Here is a 22,065-nt window from a genome sequence, read left to right as displayed (position 1 = left end):
ATCTTTTCAACACATTATTATTTTTTTTTCCTAGTGTATAAATTGGTACTGGTTATTTGAAAACAAACTTCTTAAATTAAAAAAAGAAAAAAAACATAAAAGCAAGAGAGATCACTGGAGAGCTGTTACCCCTCCCTTTGATGGGTTTTTCCTTTCATAGATACTGTAGAGCTACACACAGACACGCACACGCACACAGGGACCCGCACACTGCTCCCCGTGCTGGCCTCTGGTAAGTGAATTCCACTTCTGGAGGGCAGAAGAATTCCATTTCTGCCTTGTGTGTCCTCTGCTGGGCTCTGGGGGATCCCTGCCAGCAGCAGAATGCAGCCCTGTGTGGATTTTTGGGTGGGATGCCCTGCTCCAGCCCTGTGTGGATTTTTGGGTGGGATGCCCTGCTCCAGCTCTGTGTGGATTTTTTGGGTGGGATGCCCTGCTCCAGCCCTGTGTGGATACTGGATTTTTGGGTGGGATGCCCTGCTCCAGCTCTGTGTGGATTTTTTGGGTGGGATGCCCTGCTCCAGCCCTGTGTGGATGCTGGGGATTTTTTGGTGGGATGCCCTGCTCCAGCTCTGTGTGGATGCTGGATTTTTGGGTGGGATGCCCTGCTCCAGCCCTGTGTGGATGCTGGGGATTGGTGTTGGTTCGGGGGGGCTCAGGGAAAATCAGGTGGTGGAAGCACAGAATTAGAATGGTTTGGGGTGGAAGGGACCCTCAAAGGTCCAGCCCCTGCAGTGAGCAGGAGTCCTTCCACTAGCTCAGGTTTTGAGGGCCCCATCCAGCCTGGCCTGGAACACCTGCAGGGGTGGGGCAGGCAGCAAAGCCCATCCAAAGCTTTGCCCTTTCCAGCACATCCCGCAGTGGGACTGCCACCACACAGGTCACACAGTTTCCTTTCAGCCCAGGGTGTTCCCAGGCAGCTGGAGCAAACAGAGCTGTGGCTTTGCTCTGTCTGTGGCTGAAGCCCACCTGGCCACCACGGTGAGGAGACCCCTGAATTCCTGAGCAGCCTCCTGACAAGGGCCAGTGCTCCTCAGGGCTCACAGGGCAGGGGTGGGGGCTTGGGGTGACAGGGACACCCAGTAACGCCCCTGCAGGGAGCAGGGAGGGGCAGGAGGAAAACCAGCAGCTCACAGGGAAGTTCTCTAGGATGGGTGAGGACGTGGGCAGTGCTTGGCTACCCCTGGGGCCAACGTGGAGCCTTGTGTCCAGCCCTAGGCCATTCAGATGAGACCCTGCTTTGGAAAAATACGGATTGTTGTCATCTGTAGGCTGAGCAGTGTCCTGGTGCTGGGGTTATTGTGCAGCTGGTTTAACACCGAGGGGAGCAGCGCTGTGAGGGTTTGTGTGTTTGAATTCACAAATGCCAGGGCTCTTCTGAAAACTCGGCCACCTCTTCCCACCTGTGGTACATTTTCCCACCTGGACCAGGCCAGGTCTGAACTGGGGTGGTCAGGCAGACAGCAGAGCTGCTGGGTGACATGGTGCTGGTGGGGACAAGGCCCCCAGATCCAGGTGACACCAGCTCTGGTTCCACTGGAACCAGCAGGACAGTGTGGTCGGGCAGGATTGCAGCCAGGAGCTGGAGGTGAGGAGGAGGAGGCTTCAGCAGGTGTGTGTGTGTGTGTTGTCTCATGCTCTGACTCCTCACAATCCCATGTACCAGCTGATCCAAACGGAGGCATTGAAGGAGAGACACCTTTGATAGGTTTAATGATGGAAATGGGCAGAGCTTAGATGAGTTTAATTATTAATGTGTCTAAGGCAAACATCTTTGCTCACTGACAGCAAAGGCCCCCTCTGACTCGACCCCTCTTTAGGTGTATTTTTATTAAGGGGCTGTTTTTATCAAAGCAGGACTTGCAGTTGCTGCCTGGTGATTTTCAGCCTCCTGCAGAGGTGGAATATGGAAAATGAAATCCAGGTGGATTGTCCCCACCAGAAGGCCGTGGGGCCCAGGGGAGCCAGGCAGCTCCAGGAGATGCTCAGGCTCCTGTCTCACCTTGTTGAGTTCCCCTGCCCCAAAGCTCTGTCCCTGCTCCCCTCCTGCCCGGATCAGTCACTCCTCAGCAGCAGTCAGAAGCTTCCCAAAGTTGTTGGGAGTTTCTCAGGGGATTTGGGGCTCTGGTCTCTAGAATCACAGCCCACTGGAGCGTGCAGGAGTGTCCTGGGCAGAGGTGTGCTGTGAGGAATGGCCCAGCAGCAGGAGCAGGAGGTGTTGGGGACAGAGAGCCCAGTGCCACAGAGCACCAGGGAGCCCTTCAGGAGAGGGCAGGAGTAAGTTGTGAGGTTTAAAACATCAGCATTGTTGAGGGAGAAGTGCTGGGCTGTTTCTCAGGAGCATCCCTGCTCCAAGAGCTTCCTCTGGCCCTGTGCAGTGCTGGTGCAGCCCCAGAACAAACCCACGGAGGGATGTCCAGTCCCACTCTGGGCTGCTCCCAGCACTTGTGCAGTGTTGGCACAGCACACTGCTGTCCTCTGCCCCTGCTCCATCTGCCACTGGGCAGGGTGGCCGTGCTGCTGTCACCCCCAGGGCTGTCACAGGCACAGCTTGTGCTGCCCAGGTACTGCTGCAGTAAATTAAGGGCAGGAAAAGGAGTTCCCTTCTCTTTGACCTGTCCTGATGGTTTTTCCTGTTGTCCAAGTGAAGGAGGTACAAATGCCAGGACGCAGCTATTTGCATTCCCATTCCCTTGTGTCCCCTCAGGGGCTGTCCCATGTCCTCTGCCACACCTTGGCCACTTGCTGTGGCATGGGACAGTCCCTGGCTCCAGGGGTAAGACACACGACCCTTTGGCAACTGCTCTATCTCCTCCCATCCCGTTGTTCTCCCAGCCCTTCCTCATGCAGTACATTGCCTCTTTTCTTTTTATTTTAATTGCAATCACTCCCTTTCTGTGTCTCTTCTTTTTTTTTTTTTTATTTTATTTCTGGGACTTATCTTTTCAGTTTAATCTATTAATTTCTGTTCTTATTTCACTTTGCAGACTATTTGCCGATTTCACAAGACATAATTTTTATCAACTAGTTCTTAAAGATGCATAACAAATTAATCGGGGTTTACTTCAGTGCTAATGAGAGAGAGACAGAGAAAGCCTGGGTGGTCCATGTTTAATATCAATGTCCACTGAAAAATTGCTGCTCTTACTGGCTGGTTTGATTGACTGGACTTTTTATTTTATTTTTATTTTTTTAAAGGCTCCATATCCTCACTGCTTTGAGTTTGCTTTTTTTTTTTTTTTTTTTTTTTTTTTTTTTTAATTATTTTTTTTCCTCTGCTTTGTTATGAGTTTTTAATGGCCACTTGGAATGTAACTCACAAGGATGGGGTCAGGGGCGTTCCGGAGGCATGACTTCTCACAAACTTTTTAAGAAATCGTTTTATCAAGGAAGCAAGAAGGATGATTGGGGTCGATTTGGTCCCACAGACAGCCCCAAAGAGAGCGACTTGGCGCTTTTTAAGGTGGTGAAGTCCAGCAGTAGCACAAATCCCACCCGGGGTGGAGTGAGTCAGGAGTCTCCTGTCCCTTGACACCCCGCGGTGTCACTGCCCCACTCGTGTCCCATCCCCTTCCCTCTGGCCTGGGGGCTCTTGGGGAGCTGCCACTGTCACACAGGGCCCTGGTGAGGTGCCACCACGAGAGAGGGGCTCAGGCAGCTGCTGATCCCTGCCCTGCTCCCAGAGCCAGTGGGGCTTGGAGCAGCCTGGGACAGTGGGAGGTGTCCCTGCCATGGCACTGGGTGGCCTTTAAGGTCCCTTCCAACCCAAACCATTCTGGCTTTCTCTGATCCTTTGATCTGACCAGCGATGGTCCTGCACGCTCCCTGCAGCTGCTTCTCCTTCCAAACTTTGCTTGCAAATCATGGGCAAATTTCCTCAATTCTGGCCGAGCTTTCCCTGCTTAAGCTGCGTCCCACTGCGCCTCTTCCTCCCCACCCAAATGGCAGGAGAGCTGCAAACTCCACCCACTGGCTTTAACAAGACCAGATCCTGGACTTTTGGGTAGAAAACACACATTCTGATTCAATTCTGCTCTTCTTGAGGTGTTGCTACCCCTTTGATAAGTTTGTGAGAAGTACGTTGCATGCTTACAGTAGAACTGTAATGCATTTTAATGTTTGTTAATCCACTTGTTTAAAATGTTGGTGTCAAAGGCTCTACAATCCATGGCTGTGCTGTTCATTTCATTAAAGATGCTTGATGTAATACTTGGGTAGTTTTCTTTTGACTTTTCTGCAGGCAATAGCTTTTTTTAATCTGTATGGCTTCTTATTATTTTGTTTGGGGTTTTTTGCTATGAATTGCTTTGCTTTTGTGAACTTGTCTTAGTGTGCATGATTTGCAAACATTTCAGCTATTGTGAATTTTCTCATTTTTTGTAAATAGTCCATCTGTGCTTTTCTTTTTTTTTTTTTTTGCTTTTTTTTTTTTTTTTTTTTTTTTCTTTTTTATGACTTTTTTTTTTCCTGTAAGTAACTGAGGTAGAAAATAATAATAAATTGTTTACAACGGATCTGCTGTGTTCTGCTCTCTTAGCTTGCAATTTTAATATTTTGGTTTGGACGCCCCAAATAACCAGTACCAATGACAGTTGAATAAAAGAATAAAACAACCATCACTCAGAGCGTGTGACCCACTGAAGAACCTGCAGAGGAGCAGTTACATGTGAGCTGTGTTTGCAGCAGAAATTACACCCAAAAAAAGACAAAATGCACTCAATAACTGGTGGGAGAGGAAATTGCAGCATCCCCACTGGTCCTCCACCACTGTGGTGGGATGTTCCTGCACTGTCTTTATCCCAGTTCTGTTTTCTCCTATCATCACCTGAGTGTTTGGGGATTGTCGAAGTTTCAGAGGAGCTTTCAGGTTAGAAATTTAAGTTATTTATTTTAATTAAGGGTTTGTTTGCTTGTATGTTTGTTAAAGCTTATTAAAACCTTGGTATATGGTGAGAGGTGAGAAAAACAAATATTCTCACAAACTTTGCAGAGCTCAGGGAAATATATTTGCTTATTAATATTGGTGCTGCAAAAGGCCACCAGCTCAGCCTTGGGTCATGCTCCTGCAGTGCCTGGGGCAGTGGAAATGCAACAGAAGATGCTTCAAAGTCTCAGACTGATGGGGTTTGTTATTATGAGGGCATTAAAACCAACATTTTGTTGAGTTTAATTCAGTTTGTTTCCTGCTGCCAGTCCCACAGTGTTCACCCATCAGGGCTGGGCAGGGAGGTGTCCTGTGAGGGGTTATGTTACCTAGGAGGTGAGAACTAGAAAAGAGGAGTTTTCCAGGTGAGGAGAAGGAACTGGAGGCAAAGATAAGGGGAATTACTGTGTTATGCCTAAGGCTTCTTTGTCACAGTGTCTTGAGAGGAGGAGGAGGGAGAAGGAGGTTCCTGTGTCTGGGGTTTAGGACACCCCAGTGCAAATCCTGTTGCACAGTTTTCCCTGGAAGGGGAACCTTTTAATAACCTGGGAGTGCAGTGGGGATGGAAAAGGGTGTGTTTGCAGCATCCCAAACCCAGCCATTCCCTCTGTCCCGTGTGCAGTGGTGTAAAACACCCAGCCTGGGGCACGTGCTGCTGCACTGACCCCACGACACATTCCCCTGTGCTGGAGCACCCAACTTCCTCCTCTGCTGAGGTAAAGTGGTTTAAAGTGCTGCCTGCACATGGCTCCTGTGCCCACAGGGAGGGATGAAGCCTGTATTAATGGGGGTCAGCTCTGTAAAGCACTCTTCAAGCACTGTTACACAAGTGTGAGGCTTGTAGAACATTTTCTAATGGGAGCAGAGTTTGTCTGGATCCTGGAATGATCAAACCTAACGCTCAGAAAAGGAGGACCTGGTGGCAGCTGCAAAACAGGAGGAGGAAATGTAAAACCTACTTTAAATTGTTCAGTTAGTTAAGCCTTGTAACGGCAAGAGACGTGGAACAAAGCTGGAGATTTTTCTCACTCCTTTGTCTAACTCTTTCTTAACTGCTTCAATCTGCTCGGCTCTGCCCTGCACTGCACTGCATGCCTTGTTTCCACCTCAACACATCCCTGCATCTGCATGGCATCACTGGTTTACAGAGTGCACTTGGAATCTCTTGGAGCCACCTGAGTTACCTCTTCCCACCTCTCCATTTCAGCCTCCATCCCTGAAAACAGAGACTGGACCTGGTTTAACACTAAACTTTTGGGTGTTCTTTTGCTGAGGAGGGGCCCTTCCTCATTGCAGGCACATCCCTGGAGGGAGGAGCAGCTGGAACTGCAGACAGCAAACTGAGAAATTAATATAGCAGAGCTCATCAATCTCCAGCCAGAAGGTTCTCCTTCAAGTTCTGCATAGATGATTGTGTTTTGGTGCAGGAAAAAAATGGTCTCTAGGGCTGTTCTCCAAGTCTGAGCAGAGCTGAAGTGCCTTTGCCTTTTGGGCACAGTTTTTCTGAGAAAAGCTGTGGTTTTTTGACGTTGCAGAGAATTGTGTAAAAGGCCTTTTCCAGCTCCCTGTAAAGTAATCCTATTGTTAGATTTAAGGTGAGGTTTTCCAGGATGGAGCTGTTGGTCTGTGTTGATGGTCCAGCTCCCAGCACTGGCAGTGGCAGCAGAGTGTGGCCACTCCAAGTGGAGCCTGTCCCCCTTTTCCTGCCCCATCCTCTCAGTGTGAGGGAGGCTGCTCTGGAGGTTTCCCTAAAAATCCTGTCTGGCTGAGGCCCCCAAACTGCCCAGGTCCTTCATTAGATCGTTCTCCACTTATAACTTGAATAACTGAGAAATAAGAACATGTTGAACTTGAACACTGATTGTCCTGTTCTTGGCTGCTCACTGATCTGTGCCTGGTGTTACAGGCTTTAAAACTCGAGGTTCATTGCCCTGAAAACGAGTGATCCTGAAGGGGCAGAGAGGAGAGAGAAGGAAAAAGAATCCCAGCGTGCTGGTGTCTGTCCAGGGTTTGTGTTTTGGGGTGATGCTGCAGCTCCAGAGCGAGTGGCAGCTGTGAAACTGAGTCTGAGGCCACAGCTGCAGTGACCAGGAGGGTTAATGAGAGCAATTACTCACAGGGTTAAAGAGGCATGACACAAACACTGGTGTGTGGAGGAAAACGTGGCTCTAACCCTGCAGGAGGAGTGTGCTCTGGGGATGCTCATCCTGCTCTGAGGAATTCTCTGTGCCTGAGCCAGCCAGAGCACCACAGCTCCCCTGCCTTGTGCCTCAGTGGAGACAATTCTTAACAAATTGCAAAGAACTGGACGAGATCAGTCTCCTTATAGCACAGAAACATTCAAATGTGAATGTTTTAGCAGTAGGCTTTCCAGCTGGCCATTGGGGAGCTCCCTCATCCTGCCTTGCCCACGAGCAGTGATGGTAGTTGCTGCAGCAATGCATTGAAGATCTCTGGGCTCAGCATCCCAACCCTCTCCTGTGGCCTGTTTCATAATTTGGATTTTGGAATGCCCAGTGGCAGTTGCTCCAGTGGGGCCCTGGGAAGGTCCCTGTCTGTGCTGGGTGAGCTGCACACGAGTGGTGAAGGGTCCCCACCCTCTGATAACCTCGCCCTGTGATTTACTGCCTTCTCTTTTATGAAGTTGCCTCTTTGTGTTGAATTTTTCCGGCTTCAGCCTCCAGACACAAGTTCTTTTCATGCCTTTGTTCATCATCAAGGACCTGTCTTTAAATAATACTTACCCAGGTAGTTTAGATCATTCATAAAAATTGAGACAAGCAGCTTAACCAAATAGCTCATTTTCTTTTCCGCCGCAGCGGCGGAAATGAGGCTTGAAGCAAATCAGTGCCACGTTGCTGAACTCCAAATAGGAGCCTTAATGTGGTTCCATCTCACCTGCCCTTGTTCCTGCAGCAGCAGGTGACTGAAAGGCACAAATTCAGAGCTCTGTGCTGGAGGCAGCGTGGGGCCAGTGAGCTCCTGGGTGTTCCCTTTGGGTTTAACTTGTTGATTAAAAATCTGCAGTGAATGTTTGACTTTGGCCTTTAAAATGTCCCAAAGGAGGGACACCAAGGTGTGAAAGGGAATGATGGAGCACCTCTCCTACAAGGAAAGGCTGGGAGAGTTGGAATTATTCATCCTGGAGGAGAGAAGGCTTCAGGGGAGCCCACAGGAAAGATGGAGAGAGAGACTATTAACAGGGGGACAGGACAAAGAGGAATGGCTTCAAACTGCCAGAGGACAGGGTTTGGTTGGATATTGGATGTTGATAACCTAAACCAGCTGCCAGATTTCGCTTCTTGGTTTGTGGTTTTTTGAATAAAAGGGTGTGGGGTTTTTTTTAGAACAAACGGTTTGCCTTTGAGAAGTTTCCCAGTTTTCAGTGTAGTGAAATAACTGCGAAAGGGTTGTTGCACTTGAAGTGCCACAGGATGATAGTTTGGAGACAAGCAAGGCTTTGTCTCACTGATGCATAAAGTAATTATTGGGCAGAAATGCACCATTCTCATCCTAAAAGCCACGGCCTGAGAGTCCCAATAGCTGAAAAATGGATCATTTACTGTACATAAAGTGGAAGTGCCAAATTTTAAATGAACTATATTTGGGATTTATAGTTTTGTTGGAATTCCAGAATGGGAATATTTGCTCGTGATAACATCCATCTGCAGACACAGGACAGACCTCGTGCAGGCTGTGCCCTGGATGCTGCAGGGGCTCTGGGATGAGGGTTCATGATAAAAATGGTTTAAAATTCCCTGATTTGCTGAAAGAGATTTTAACAGGGTTGATGTGACACAGTGGGAAAAAACAAAGGGAAGCACTTAAGGGGCTGCTGCAATACAGGACTGGGAGCAGCCTTGGAGATGCTGAAAGTGTTAACAGAATTGATCAAAACCTGAGGAAAGTAGTGTCCCGATCCCCTGGAGCTGTGCCCTGCTGTGCTGGGTCCTGTTCTCCAGCTGTGCCGTGGCTGGCACTGTCCCACCCCTGCAGGCACACCGGGGGCACTGGGAAGCTTAGGACATCCCAAGCTGGGCTGCTTGCTGCCCCACATTCCTTTGGAAAACGCTTCAGAGTCTGCAGTCAGATCCCAAGGAGTTAATTGCTACTAAACCGTGGTAATGAGCTGTGAAGGATGTGGTAGAACCCCGATCTTTGATCAGTTGTAGGGAACATTTGATATCTCTGGGTGTACGTTCTTCTCTAAATATTCAGCACGGAGTTGTTCATCTAAAGCTTGGAGTGGTAGCGGGTTTTTTTTTTTCTTTGTCATTCGTGTTTCCTTATAGAAAGGGAGGGGGAGTGTGAGACAGAGAGCCTGGAAGATGAAGGTTTTAAACATAAAGGGATTGTTTTGGGATGGAGCTTTCTCTTGTGTGTGTTCACCATTAAAGACGACATTTTTGCCCGGTAAATTGGACCCACGCCTGCCTGCCTTCAAAAAAAAAAAAAAACCTACCAGGCTCTTCTGCTTCATGGTTTTGAGTCTCTGATACTTTTGAAATGAAGCCTAAAGATCCTCCAAAGAGGATAACACAGCCTAATGGAAAGAATAATGCAAGCGAGAACCCATCTGAAATGACAGCTGTGAGCCTGGTGCAGCTTTTCGGGCTGATCAAAGCTGCTGGGATCGCCGCTTGAAAGGGGGCAGTCAGCTCCTGGGAGTGCCCTTTGGGAAGGGGATCAGCTCTGGGAGTGCCTTTGGGATGGGGATCAGCTCTGGGAGTGCCCTTTGGAGAGGGGATCAGCTCTGGGAGTGCCTTTGGGAAGGGGATCAGCTCTGGGAGTGCCTTTGGGATGGGGATCAGCTCTGGGAGTGCCCTTTGGAGAGGGGATCAGCTCTGGGAGTGCCCTTTGGAGAGGGGATCAGCTCTGGGAGTGCCCTTTGGAGAGGGGATCAGCTCTGGGAGTGCCCTTTGGAGAGGGGATCAGCTCTGGGACTGCCCTTTGGAGAGGGGATCAGCTCCTGGGAGTGCCCTTTGGAGAGGGGATCAGCTCTGGGAGTGCCTTTGGAGAGGGGATCAGCTCTGGGAGTGCCTTTGGAGAGGGGATCAGCTCTGGGAGTGCCCTTTGGGAAAAGGGGATCAGCTCTGGGAGTGTCCTTTGGGATGGGGATTAGCTCTGGGAGTGCCCTTTGGTTAAGGGGATCAGCTCTGGGAGTGCCCTTTGGGATGGGGATCAGCTCTGGGAGTGCCCTTTGGGATGGGGATCAGCTCCTGGGAGTGCCTTTGGGAAGGGGATCAGCTCTGGGAGTGCCTTTGGGATGGGGGATCAGCTCTGGGAGTGCCCTTTGGGAAGGGGATCAGCCCCCCAGCTCCTCTCTCTGCTCAGCCTGCACATGAATTCATTTTCCAGCCTTTGCACTTTTTCCCTGAGAGATCCAGGGACCCTCCTGAAGGGGCAGGGTTCAGGTCAACACGCTGGGGACCACCAGAAGTGTAAGAATTGAAGTGTTGGGGGCTGAAGGAGCCTCTGAGCTCAATGCCCTCAGCACAGGGACCCCCAAAACACTGCACAGACCAGTCTGCTGCTGGTGTCTGGACACTCCAAACACCCCATGAGCACAGAGTGAGGGGAGTGCTTCCCAGGTGCAGTTTCATGATGGCTTTTATTTAATTATCCGTGCCTGTTCCATGATTTTGGCTGTTTTCTGAAGTCAGGTGGTGAGTTGAGCATCTCAGCTTGCATTTTCTTGTTTGAAATCCCTGTGCTCCTTGCTGAAGCCTGAACATCCAACCCTGGGTGCCCAAGTGCTTTGGCCATTAAAGCAGAGGAAATTCTTTGCTTGGTATTTTTTGATGTAAGAACTAATTCCATGATCTTCGTGCCCTTTTTTGGGGTTGATTCCTTTTGTCTGGTTGTAGAGGATGGGCTTGTGTTTGCTTTGAGGATGCAAGATATTTTGAGGTCTTCAAAGGCAGATCAGAGCAGGGCTGAAGGAGTCAGTGATTCCTTTTAGAGCCAGAGCTGCAGGGAGAGGATCCTGGCAGCAGGAAGGGGGATGCAAATGGTTCTTGGGTTATTCCCTTGTGGTTGCCTTGTAGCCAAGCCCAGGGCAGGAGAACTGATGGTCCCACCACTGCAGGAGCAGGAGCTGGAGCAGGGCAGAGATCTGGTGAGCCCCTAAAGCCCCTGTGGAGACTGGCCCTGCTCAGGCAGGGTTGTGCTTGCCAGATTTGTTCACAAAGCCCCTGGAAAATCTGCTCCGTGCTGGGCTCCCACTGCAGTGCCCAGAGCAAGACAGTGGGGCTGTGTGCTCCAGGGCTGTGCCACCCTGTGATCCCTCCTCTCCCAAATTCACCTGTGCCTTGGAGAGACAACAGCCGTGGACTGAATCTGGGACCTCAGGGCAAAGAATTAACCCAGATCTGTCCATCTTCCCTCAACTGCTTCGCTGTTTGAAGTGAAACTATTGATGCAGGAAGCAGGAAAATTTATCTGTGAAAAATTGCACTTGGAACGCTGGTTTTGGCTCATTCTGAGCAATGAGAGAGCATGAAATTGCTGTGAATCCTCAGGGCTTTCCTGGACAGCGTGTGAGCCCAGTGCAAAGCGTTTATTGTAAAATACCTTCTAATTGCAGTGCCTAAAGTGGGCCCTGCTGGCCCTTGCAGTGCCTCTGGGCTCTGTTTGCTCTGGGCAGCTGGGAGCAGTGGGCACACAAAGCACAGGGCTCATCTGAGCAGGAATCAGCGCCTTAAACAAGCTCCAGGAATGAATTGATCTCTCCCTCCACCCTTGGGACTTCCCAGGTGACTTCAGAAGGCTCAGAGGGAGTGGGGCTGGTGCTGGCCACGCTCCTGATTGTCCAGGGTGGTATCCAGAGATGCTGCCATCAGTGCTCCCCTTGGCTTTGAGACGCCCATTCCTGGCACCCAGTTACCTCCAAGCTGCTTGCTAAAAATTAACTGGGAGGCTGGGAGCCCCTGGGCAACTGGCACAAGGAGCAAATGGCCTCTGTGGTCCTCGGGGTCCCCCACAGCAGCAGTCCCCAATGCCATTGCTGTCTCCTGGAGGTGCCTGCACTGTCCTCACACACTCTGCTGGCCATGAGTTGTCCTTGTCCCCTGCTCCAGCTCCTTGTCCCAGTGCTCCCAGTGTCTCCCAGTGCTGGGATTGTCATCAGGGAGGGCCGAGATGGTGTCAGCTGCACATCCCTCAGGGGCAAAGAGCCACAGAGGTCCCACAGTGAGCTGGCACAGTGCTGGGAGGTCACACAGCATCACTGGCTCTCCAGGGTCAGGGGCAAAGAGCCACAGAGGTCCCAGAGTGAGCTGGCAGAGTGCTGGGAGGTCCCAGAGTGAGCTGGCACAGTGCTGAGAGGTCCCACAGTGAGCTGGCACAGTGCTGGGAGGTCACACAGCATCACTGGCTCTCCAGGGTCAGGGGCAAAGAGCCACAGAGGTCCCAGAGTGAGCTGGCACAGTGCTGGGAGGTGTCACAGCAGCAGTGACAGGGAAGCTGTTCCCAGCCAGGGACACGGTGCCTGGCAAAGGGCATGTCAGCAGGGAATCGATTGCTTTCCGTGGGTTGGATTGATTGGGGGATCCTCCAGTGATGGAGCCGTCCTGTGAGTGTATCAGTGAGGAGGTTTTTGCCAAGCTGGTGATCAATCCCTGTTTCCATCTCCTGCCTGCGGCGTCCCGCCCGGAGCGCCAGCAGCGATCACACTTGAGCGCTTTGGAGTGCCATGGAGCAGGGCTGCTTTTATCTCAGAATTGGGATAAAAGCTTTCTTCAGGGGCGGAGGGATTAATTTTTCACACATCTGTCCGCTGGAATGCAATAAGGGAGCCTTTGTTCAGGCTCTTTCCGTGGAGCGCCTTCCCCACCCTTGTTATTTCACTCTCCTTTTGCATGGAGAAACTTTTTGTCCTGCATTTCAAATAGATCCTGAGCGTCCCTGGCAGCTGAACAAGAGAAACAAACTTTCCAGCCCTGCTTTTTGTGCTGTTCCCAGGGGATGCTTGGTGATTTGAAGGGTATTTGATTGGTTTTGGCAGAGGCGTTTTATTCCGCGGCTTTTTTATGGAAAACCCGCAGCTCCTCCGATCCCGTACGGATGGTTTAGGGAGCCCCTGGAGCCTCCAAATGGAGATCTGCGGGCAGCCAGCTGGTGTGGAGGTGCCATGGGAACGCTGAGGACACTGCTCCTGGGCTGTGGGCAGGGGGGGATAGGGGACAGTGCCAGCTCTGCTCCTGTCTGAGCCGCAGGGGGAACGACCCAGAGCTTGGCTCTGCATGGAAATGAAACCCCAGAGCCTCAGCCCTTGCCCTGCAGATGCCTTCCTTGCTCTTTGGAGCTTGGTTTTACTCTTCACACCGAAGTCTTCTCCCTCCAGCCCTAATCGTGTGTCGGGGGACCTGCCCAGGGCTGATGGCTCCATCACCGGCCAGAGGGAATTTAACACTCAGGTTCAACCCTGGTTACAGCATCCCCCAGTCTGGATGTGCTTCCCCCCACATCCCACTCCACTGTGGCAGGTACCAGCAGGCAGGTTCACCAGGAGGACCAGGGGTGGCTGTAAGTGCTGGTCTGAGCACGGGGAGCACCAGCCTGGGGATCTTCTGCATACATTTACCTCTGCTATTTTTTTCCCCCCAACAGCCCTATTACCATATTTAAATGCAAGTACGTCTTTTTTTGATTGATGTTTTAAGTAGCCTGAAGTTATTCTAGCCTAGTTCTCTGCTCCTTGCCCTGGTAGCTGAGCTGTAGCTGAGCCATAGTGCTGAGGGTAGTGGGCTGTAGTGTGCTGGGCTCTCTCTCTTGCTCTCAGGCTCACTCTTCTCTTTCTCCGTGCCTCACTTGTTCTCCTGTGGTTCCTCAGCCTTGCAAAGCAGCTGTGGTCGTGGTCCTGGTGCCTGCTAAGGACCAGGTTCCATCGTGGTGGCCACCCCGGGCTTGTCCTGTCGGGTGGCAGGAGCAGTTGGAGCTCCCCGAGACCAGGAACCTCCCTGGAGTCATTGACTTTGGGGTTTGGGGTCCTTGCTGATTACCTGGACTTTGCCATTGCCCTCTTAAAATACATATATTGAAACTCAGAGTCTCTGGCAGTTCTTTTGAATGTTAATTAAGTAAATCAGCAACCTTGCTGGCAGCATTCCATTCCTCTGTGAGGGCTCGGCTCCCTGGAGCAGGGAGGATGTCACAGAGCTCCTTGATCTGCGACTGGTTTGCTTTCAAGAGCTTTTCCCTTTCTTTCTTTCTTTCTTTCTTTTCTTTCTTTCTTTCTTTTTCGAGCCACATTCCACTGATTTTTTTTTTTTCTGCTTGATCCCAGCGAATTTGTGATCTTGACATGAGGGACCTCCTCATATTTTCCATTACTGCTTTGTCTGTGAGACCAGCACGTTATTATCACTTGCAAATAAGCCCGGAGGAGAATCCCCTGGTTGTTTGAGGAGCAGGCTGACCCCGTTCCTGCAGGAGCGTGGAGACACCAGCCCAGTGCTGCAGGCTCTGCCTCCTGCCTGTCCTCCTTGGCTCCACGGCGTGTCTATTCCTCCGTGCCAGGGGGATTTGTGCTGGCAGGGAGCACGGGCAGCTGGCCAGGGCTGGGCTGTTCCCAGGCGCTGGTGGCACAGAGGATGGCCAGCTCCGGATCCCTGTGCCCTGCAGAGACTCGTGGTACCCTCTGGCTTCTGTCTTTACCCTTCTCCTTTTCTCCACGGCCAGGTTTTCCAGCAGCGGCTTACGGACCAGTAGCAGCGGCAGCAGTGGCAGCAGCAAGAGGATCAGGTAGGGGGGCCCGTGGAAGAGCAAACCCTCAGAGTGCAGGGTCAGGTAAAAGCTCTGTCGGTATTCTGTGTGGCTGCAGCTCTCCATCATTTCTCTGATTTTCCTCACACTTAATCCTGGGGACCTGAAAACAATCGGTCAAAAAGAAAAAAAAAAAAATTAGAGAAAAAAATAAGTAATCAATCCCAACCCAAACCCAAACTACAAGCAGAGGCCACGGGGGCTGGAGCACCTGCAGGAGATTGGCGTGAGAACTGCCAAAACCAGGGTAGATATTCCAATTTGTTTCTTTCTTTATTCCTTTATTGCGTTGGTTTCTTTATTTGTTTGGTTTTAAATTCGAGGCTCTAAAAGACACCCCAAAATAAAAATATTTAATTTGTGTTTTCAGAAAAAAAGTTTTGGTTTCTCACAGGAAGCTGGGGTTGGGTTGAGGGGGTGGCAGCAGCTCTGGGTGCTCCTGCTGTGCCCGGAGCCACTGTCACCTCCTGCAGCATGGCACCCCCATGGCCAGGGGCCGTGTCCCTTGGGGTGGCACCACTTGTGCCACTGGCACCAGCACACAGCTGGCACTTCACCTCCCCTGCCTGCTCCAACCCCGCTGCTCCTGTGAGGAACAACAAAGCTTTTCTTCTGTCCTTCTGAAAACTTTTTACTTTTTTTTTTTTTTTTTTTTTTTTCCCCTTAAGGGGGAAACAAATGGTTGCCAATTGCCGTTATTACTGCCTTAGGTTTAAATTCTGCTAAACGTGTGACTCAACGCTTTGCTCAGGTGACAGAGTTCAGAGCAGCCCTCAGTGAGCCCTGGGCTCCCAAAGCAGTCCGGGCTGGAGCCACTGCCAGCCCCGTGTCCTGTGTCCCAGCGTCTCCTCGGGGGACTCGGGGCTGGCAGCACCTCCCAGCCCTCTCCTGGCTGAGCTGGGGGCTGGCAGAGGCTTTCCAAAAAACCAGGAAACGTTTAAGGAGGCTCTTCCCAAAAAGCCCCGACTGCTTTTGTGAGGCAGCAGGAGGTGGGCGCAGGCCCAGGTGTGTCTCAGCCAGAGCCTGATGCCGTGGAGGCCAAAGAAAGACACCAGGAGAACTCCGTTCCATGCAAACTGGCACTGCTTGCAGGCTACAAAGGACTCTCTGTACCAGTTCCATCCTGTGGCATGTAGAGAGCGCCTAAGGGGTGACTTGCCAGCCTGGTTGTGGGGATCCCCCAACTCCCAGCTTCTCCTACTGCCCCGGCACAGAGGGGGAAAAACAAACCCAAAGAGGGAAAAAAAACCCAAAACCCCAAACCCAAACAAAACCCGAGATTGCTTTTGCATATGCTTCCAGGAAAACAGACCTCATTGTTTCTGCCTCTTCCTCATGTTTTGCCCTTCAGGTTTTGTTTTACGTGCAAACAGACCTGGTGAGTTGCCCCTTAGCAAGGCACAGAGGGTTTGGCTGGATTAACGTTGCTTCCCTGATTATTTTTTTTTTTTTTTTAATCTGAGTGCTTTTGGTGCCCATTACAACTGAACTGAGCATTGAACAATTCTGTGCCTGAAAATCATTTGTCTTTAATTTGAGTGTTTTTTGGTTTCTCTTTTGTTGGGTTTTCTGATTTGTTTTTTCCGTTTTTTTTTTTTTGTTCTTTGATTTGAACTTGCAATACGAAACTAAATCTAACCCTAAATTAACAACACCCTTTCTGGCAAGTTTAAAGAGCAGTATGGTGTTTGGAAATGTCTTTTCAAGCCTCAAAATTACCTGCGTGCACAAAACTGGCAAAAACCCCAAAACTTGAATCCAAAGAGCCCCCGTCCCGCCCCCAGCCCTGAGGTCTCAAGGAGGAAGGTGGGTTTGTCACCAGCCCTGCTCACATCTGCACCAAGCCGTGGTCTGGGAACGGGGGGGTTCTGTAGAGTCATCTCCATCCAGAGCTGGTTTTGGAAGGCACATCCTGGGTTTGCCACTCCATCAGCAATGGTAGTGAATTGTATCCAGGAGCAGTGGAGTCCGATCGATCTTGCGCTGCAGTGTACGGGCCCGATTCATTACAAGAAAAAAAATGGCTGGGGTGTTTTTTGGTTTTTTTTTTTTTTTCTCCTTCTTTCCTGTTCAGTTGGGGTTTTTTTTTTTTTGGTTTTTCCTTCACAAATTCGCACCCTTCACGCGTGCCTGGTCCAAAGCACAGAGCACAGTGCGGCTGGCCCCAGCTGGCCCCTTTCTGCCAGGAAATGGGAAAGAGCTGGGAAACACCCGGGCAGGCGCTTCCCACCAGCCCCAGCTCGCTGGGAGAGCTCTGCCCAGGGCTGCAGCACAGAGCCAGCATTGTCCAGGAGGTTCCTGGAAAGCGTTGATGACAATCCGTGTCATCAATGTCCCCGTCACTGCTGCCTCTTCAGCAGCTCCCCGGCCCCGTCCCGCCGGCTCTTCCCCACCTTCCTGGCGTCTGTGCCAGCATGGACCCTGAGCACCCACAGAGAGAGCATCCACCTTCAGCTGCGTGTCTTGGTCTCCCCAGGAAGCTGCAGCCCTCTCACTCCAAGCCCCTGGGCGCTGACCACCTTGGTTTGTCCCTGGGGTGACATTCCTCCTCTTGGGACCCACCTGCATGTTTGCTGAGTCAGCAGGGAGCCTGCTCGGAGCCTCCTCCCTGCCCTCACCCCTTCTTTTTTCTATGGCAACTGTGCCACCAGCTGACCTTGCTAGGTGAACAGGTCCTTCTGTGTCACAGCAGGTCTGTCCTAGAAGCAGCAGAAAGGGACGTGTCCCTGTCCCCGTGCTCAGTGCCACCATAAATTCCCGTCCCGCGTGGCTGCTCGTCATAAATCACGTCCCCAGTCGACATCCCAGTGATGAGGTGACAGCTGAGGTCCTTCCAGCAGACACAGGTCTGGCCACATCCCTTCGCTCCGGGTGGGGCTGTGCTGCCGAATCCCTCCACTGGTTTTGACAACCTCACCCATTCTTGTATTTTTTTAATGAATTGGGACCTGAGCCACGGAAAACGAGCAAAGTTAAAAGTCTGAATGCTGCAAACTCCTCCTAGACAACTTCACTATCAGTGTCACGTTTCTTTTGAATCCACCTGACATGTTTTACGTGTAAAACATTTTTGTCGTGTAAATGCTTTTTTTAAAATACAATCATTGGGGGGGGTGGGGGCACATTTTCCTCTTGCATTTGACATGGGAGGGGTTCATCTGGCAGGAGAGCGAGACGAGGAAAATTTGACAGGAGAGGGTTTTCGTTCCTTCCTCTGTGGTTCATTGACAAGCCTGAGATTTTTCCAGTTCCCAAACCTGTCGCTACCAACCGTTCCTCCCTGAGGACTGGAGACAAAAGCCGTGAGGCCACACTAAAGCAGCCCTGTCCCAGCTCCCTGGGGCAGGCTTTGCCCAGTGGCGCTCGGCGCAGTGGGACAGCGCAGTGCCACGGCGCCAGGGGCTGCTCCCCACCCCGACCCCTGGCACATCTGGATTTTGGGCCCCAGTCCCGGCTTGCCAGTGCTGCCTTTGAGCCCTGCGCCCCAACAACCCCTTACTGGACTTTATACTTGCCAGCTATAACAAATCTCGTAACGTGAGCTACTGACCTTGATGGTGAGTGTGAGCAGTTATGTTTTGTTGTTTTCTCTCTTGCTTGGTTGGGGCTGCTGTGAGAGAGGGTGTCTCTGAGGCAAACTTTCCGGCCTCTCTTACACTCGGACGTGCACACCTCCTCTCAAACACTCTTCTGAGCGCTCTCAGCGGGAAGGTTTGTCCACACCTATTAATCCTCTCTCAGTGTCCAGCTTCTTGTTAGTAGCAGCTGGTTGCATGTTTTTTGCTTGTTCGGACGAAACGGTTCAAGAAACGACTCATATCAACTCTTGAGAAATGTCTCTATTTTTTTGTACACTTTCTTTCTTTTGATGTTTTTTATTAATTTCCCTTACTTAAAAAACAAAACACCTGTCGTCCCGTAAAACATTTCACATCTCCCCTTGCCTGTTCTTAGAGTGTATGTATCTGTGGGACTGAACTAAATGCATGCACTGTAGTAGTCGTACTGGTAGCAGTAGATGTAGTTGTAGAACATGCATTGTCGAGTTGATATTACAGGCACCATCAACGCGAACGAGCGTGGCAGATAAAAAGCAGAGCCTTGGTCTGATTGAAAGCGTAGGGATAACACAGCAGAGAGCTGCTGATGGCTTGGATCCATAGAGCCCTATTCGTTAAATCCCATTATCTGGAAGTTTAAATTGAAGCCGGCTGTAGGCAACCTACACCCTCTGTACAAGAACCCGCACATGCTGTGATGCTGATAGTAAAACTGGCCTTATTATAATTTATTTTTTTTCAAATTAACCCCCCCCCTAGGATTTGAAACACTGACTATGATAACTGTACCCTCTTATTTTTATTTTGTATCCAAAAGAACTTAGGGTATTTTTCAAATCATTTTACAATCATGGTTTCTTCATCAGCCTGTTACTCGTCCATATTAGCCCATAGACTCATTCGTTGGCGGTCGTAGACCAGATGTGCCACACACAAATCACTCCATTTGGGAATCCAAATAATTCCGTGTCCGTGAGGCGGCTCCCCGCTGCCTGTCCTGAGCCACCAAGCGATTGTTTGTAGGTCATAAACCTTAAATCTTATTATGCAACAGAGACTCCGAGCTAGTGATGGGTCGTACTCATTGCCATGTCACCCAGCTTAAGGGAACATTTTCAAATGAAGATTTAACATTTCATAAATATCAGCGTGAGGAGTTCGAGGCGAGTTCATCCTCTGTGCCACGAGCCAGCAGTGGCTTTGCTTCTCCTGCCTGGGTTTCTGTGCTAGACTTGGAAAATGCGGAGACGGCGCCGCAGTCAGTAAATTCAACAGATGGTAATTGAGATCCCGAATTAGGCTTTTATTTGTTTCCTTTGCTGCTTGTCAGAAAGCATCCTGATGGGAGCAGGAAAGCTCCTCTGTGGTGTGGTCACCCCTCCCCTGCTCCCCACGCCCTGGCCATCCCCAAAAACCAGCTGTGCCGGGTGGGAGGATCTCCCTGCTCTGCTCATTAATGCACATAAGGCAGCAAGGGCTTTCAAAGGAAATAAAATATCCAGAATGGGCTTTCCAGTGTAATTAAGGATTTGTATCTGCTCCTTACCTCTATTAGAAGGTTGAGTAAATGAAGCAAACAACCACCAGGGCTGACACGGTGCAAGGTGAGCTGAGCTGGCCCTGGTGCTGCCAGGGAGCTGAACCCTCGTGTGCCAAGGCAGGGATGAGGTTCCCTTGGGATCTCAGCCTTCCAGGGAAATGGGAACCTGCTGTTCAGTGCCCATGATGAAGTGAGGAGTGTGCCTGAAAGTCAGCGGAGCAATGAACTGCGTGGGGTGCAGGAAGCCTTGCCTGACACTTAAGGAAGGTGCTCCAAAATCTAATCTGCTCATAGTTTAACAAATCATGGCCATAAAAAAGGGGGCAGTGGTTGGTCTGTGTGTGAGGGGGGAGAGGAGCTGCCACGGGCTCATGGAGCTGTCAGGAGGAGCATTTAAAAGATCCAGCCATGAACCAATTTGGGATTTCTGTGGCCCGCTGGGAGGACTCCCTTGTGGCACGGTGGCTCTGGTGGAATTGCTCTCCCTTTTTTATTCTCCTCTATAAAAGTACATAAAGTTTAATGCAGGCTATGTAATCTCAAAAGCCAGAACCTAACAAGTGGACCACTTGGGAGCAGCAAGGGCTGGAATTTCTCACTCCACTGGAACCGCCAGTAATTACGTGACAGAGCCTGGCGGGTGATGCATTGGGAAATTAACGGCTGCATTGGATTTTATCCTTTGCTTATCTCCCTGGCAGAGGCAGCGTGTGCTGGGGAGCACAGAGGGTGGCCAGGCAGGGACCCCACACTGCGGGGGCTTTGGGGAGGGGTGGGAGCAAGGAAAATCCTCCTGGTTTGAAGAGGAATTCCATCAGCCAGGAGCAGCCCCGGATGGTGAATGGGCTCTGCAGGAGCCACTCCACGTTCCCAGGGGTGGTTTTGGCCTTGTTAGTGACAACACTGGGAGCCCTACAGTTACTTGTCTGTCTGCTACTCCAAATTTTAAAAATAATAATGAAAGGGGCATCTTTTCTCTTTGGCTCAGAAGTGGTGTGCTGCTCCAGGATGGGAATCCCACAGGTCCTTCTCAGAGCAGGCTCCAGGCAGAAGAAACCCTGTGTCTCGTTTTACTGTAGGATTCCACTTTTGGATCTTTTTTGATCCATGAGGGACTGAGCTGCTTCCTGCAGTGCCAGGGAGAAAATTCAGTAGATATGAAACAGTTTGGTGCTGCTGCTGCTCGACCTTGGCCACAGCAGCCAGTGTTTGACAGGACGCTGGGCTGAAGTCTATTGAGGTTAAAATACATCAGCTTTAATCAATAATTTTGTAATAGAAAATCTTGTGCGCTTGATAAATCATCTCCAGCGCAATTAGTGACCACCTCTGAAGTGGAGTTGAAGTTAATCTGTAGCGAATTTAGCGGGTAACTTTTAATAGTCTTTTCCACTGGGAGAATTATTTTCCACGGGAAAATGCTCCTCAGAATGCTCATCCAGAGCTCTTTAATTTAGGAGGAAATTCTTCTCTGTGAGGGTGGTGAGGCATAGGTTGCCAAGAGAAGCTGTGGCTGCCCCATCCCTGAAAGTGTCCAGGGACTTGGAGCAGCCATGGACAGAGGAAGGCACATAGCAGGAGCTTGGAACAACTTTGGTACCCTCCAAAGCCCTGCCAGAGCCATTATCCATGTTTTATTCCCTTTCTCCCAGCAGAAGCGGGGGGACAGAACTGTTGGTGGCTCTGATTAGACTTTGCTCCCCTCAAGATGCAGACAAGTTGTTGCAGAGTTTGAAGTGGGGTCTCAGCATGTGCTCTCCAGCGCATGAGATCTTTGAGCACAGGCTGATGTCTCGTGCATTTTAATCCCTAAACAGGTAAAATACTGCCAGAGCTGAGGGTAGTTTGCCTCTCCAGCAGCAGTTGCAGGCTGTTACCCATTAGTGGAACAACTGCTGACTGTGAGGCAGTGTACATTGGACTGACACACTACTGTCAGTATTTTCATGCTGATTCTCTCCCCAAATGCTTTAAAAGTAAATACATAATTACAGTGATGTTTTTTCTCCCTCTCTTCTTTCTGAAATAGAAAGCTGCCAGAGGAGCAGAGTAGTTTTTCCTTGCAGCAGATGTTGGTGTGCATCTGGCTCCGAGTGAGCTCGAGAAGCACGGTGGGTTTGGAGTTGCCAGAGAATGCAAAATGGATCTGCAGGTATATAAACCTGAGCTGTTTAAAAATAATAAACTCACACAGCTAGGGCTTTTGTGAGCATTTCCTGATGGTTAAAAGAGGCCAGAGCTCTGTGCCCTGACGAAGCATTGGGGTGCCAGCTGCC

At 50.5% G+C, this 22,065-nt stretch overlaps 1 protein-coding gene across 12 annotated transcripts in view; it reads left to right on the top strand.

The window, feature by feature from the left end:
• The window catches only part of MSI2 (musashi RNA binding protein 2), a 199,630-nt gene that overhangs the window by 163,364 nt on the left and 14,201 nt on the right, over window positions 1-22,065 (top strand). For 3 of the 12 annotated variants that reach the window (XM_066333579.1, XM_066333578.1, XM_066333582.1), the window contains exons 11-12: window positions 14,606-14,668; window positions 18,309-18,400. The exons of 1 other annotated variant lie outside the window; for it this stretch is intronic. In XM_066333579.1, the coding sequence (XP_066189676.1) occupies window positions 14,606-14,668; window positions 18,309-18,400 (155 nt within the window). Of the gene's footprint in view, window positions 1-2,987; window positions 3,428-14,605; window positions 14,714-16,040; window positions 16,068-18,308; window positions 18,401-22,065 lie in introns of those variants that run through there. 8 more of the 12 variants (XM_066333576.1, XM_066333572.1, XM_066333571.1 and 5 more) reach the window with 4 other exon arrangements.

This window comes from Sylvia atricapilla, chromosome 20 (genome assembly GCF_009819655.1).
Source record: "Sylvia atricapilla isolate bSylAtr1 chromosome 20, bSylAtr1.pri, whole genome shotgun sequence".
NCBI classification, from domain to species: domain Eukaryota; kingdom Metazoa; phylum Chordata; class Aves; order Passeriformes; family Sylviidae; genus Sylvia; species Sylvia atricapilla.
The sequence above is the reverse complement of the archived record's forward strand: the minus strand, read 5'-3'. Positions and strand labels throughout refer to the sequence as shown.